Source organism: Wasmannia auropunctata, unplaced genomic scaffold (assembly GCF_000956235.1).
Source record: "Wasmannia auropunctata unplaced genomic scaffold, wasmannia.A_1.0 LD324293.1, whole genome shotgun sequence".
Lineage (NCBI taxonomy): Eukaryota > Metazoa > Arthropoda > Insecta > Hymenoptera > Formicidae > Wasmannia > Wasmannia auropunctata.
In genome coordinates, this window is record NW_012038597.1 from 1 (window position 1) to 467 (window position 467).

At 41.5% G+C, this 467-nt stretch overlaps 1 protein-coding gene across 1 annotated transcript; it reads left to right on the top strand.

The window, feature by feature from the left end:
* Positions 1 to 5: 5 nt before the first annotated feature.
* LOC105460319 (fatty acid synthase-like) lies at positions 6 to 432 on the top strand (the record flags this gene model as incomplete). Its single annotated transcript, XM_011706762.1, has 1 exon — positions 6 to 432. A coding segment is annotated over one exon (390 nt), but the record flags the coding sequence as incomplete, so codon positions are not given.
* Positions 433 to 467: the final 35 nt, after the last annotated feature.

Below are 467 nucleotides of genomic sequence, written 5' to 3' on the forward strand. Positions count from 1 at the left end.
TCTGCCCTAAACTTCGACATTTTGTAGTATTTTCTTCCGTTTCCTGCGGCAAAGGAAATGCTGGACAAACTAATTATGGTATGGCCAACTCCATTATGGAGAGAGTGTGCGAAAAGAGGGCGGAGGAAGGCTTACCAGGATTGGCGATTCAGTGGGGAGCTGTGGGTGACGTGGGTCTCGTCGCAGATATGCAAGAGGACAATAAAGAATTGATTATCGGTGGCACTATGCAGCAAAAGATATCCTGCTGTCTCGACGAACTGGATAAATTTTTAGTTCAAAACCGACCGATTGTGAGCAGCATTGTTGTAGCTGAAAAAAAATCGAATTTTAGCGAACTGAGCATAGTAGATGTTGTTGCCAATCTTTTAGGTAGTTACGCTCATGTAAAATAATTTTTTGCACGTATAATCATGAATTCAATTGTCTGGACATTGCGCCATAATTTCTTCAATCTATTATCCGAG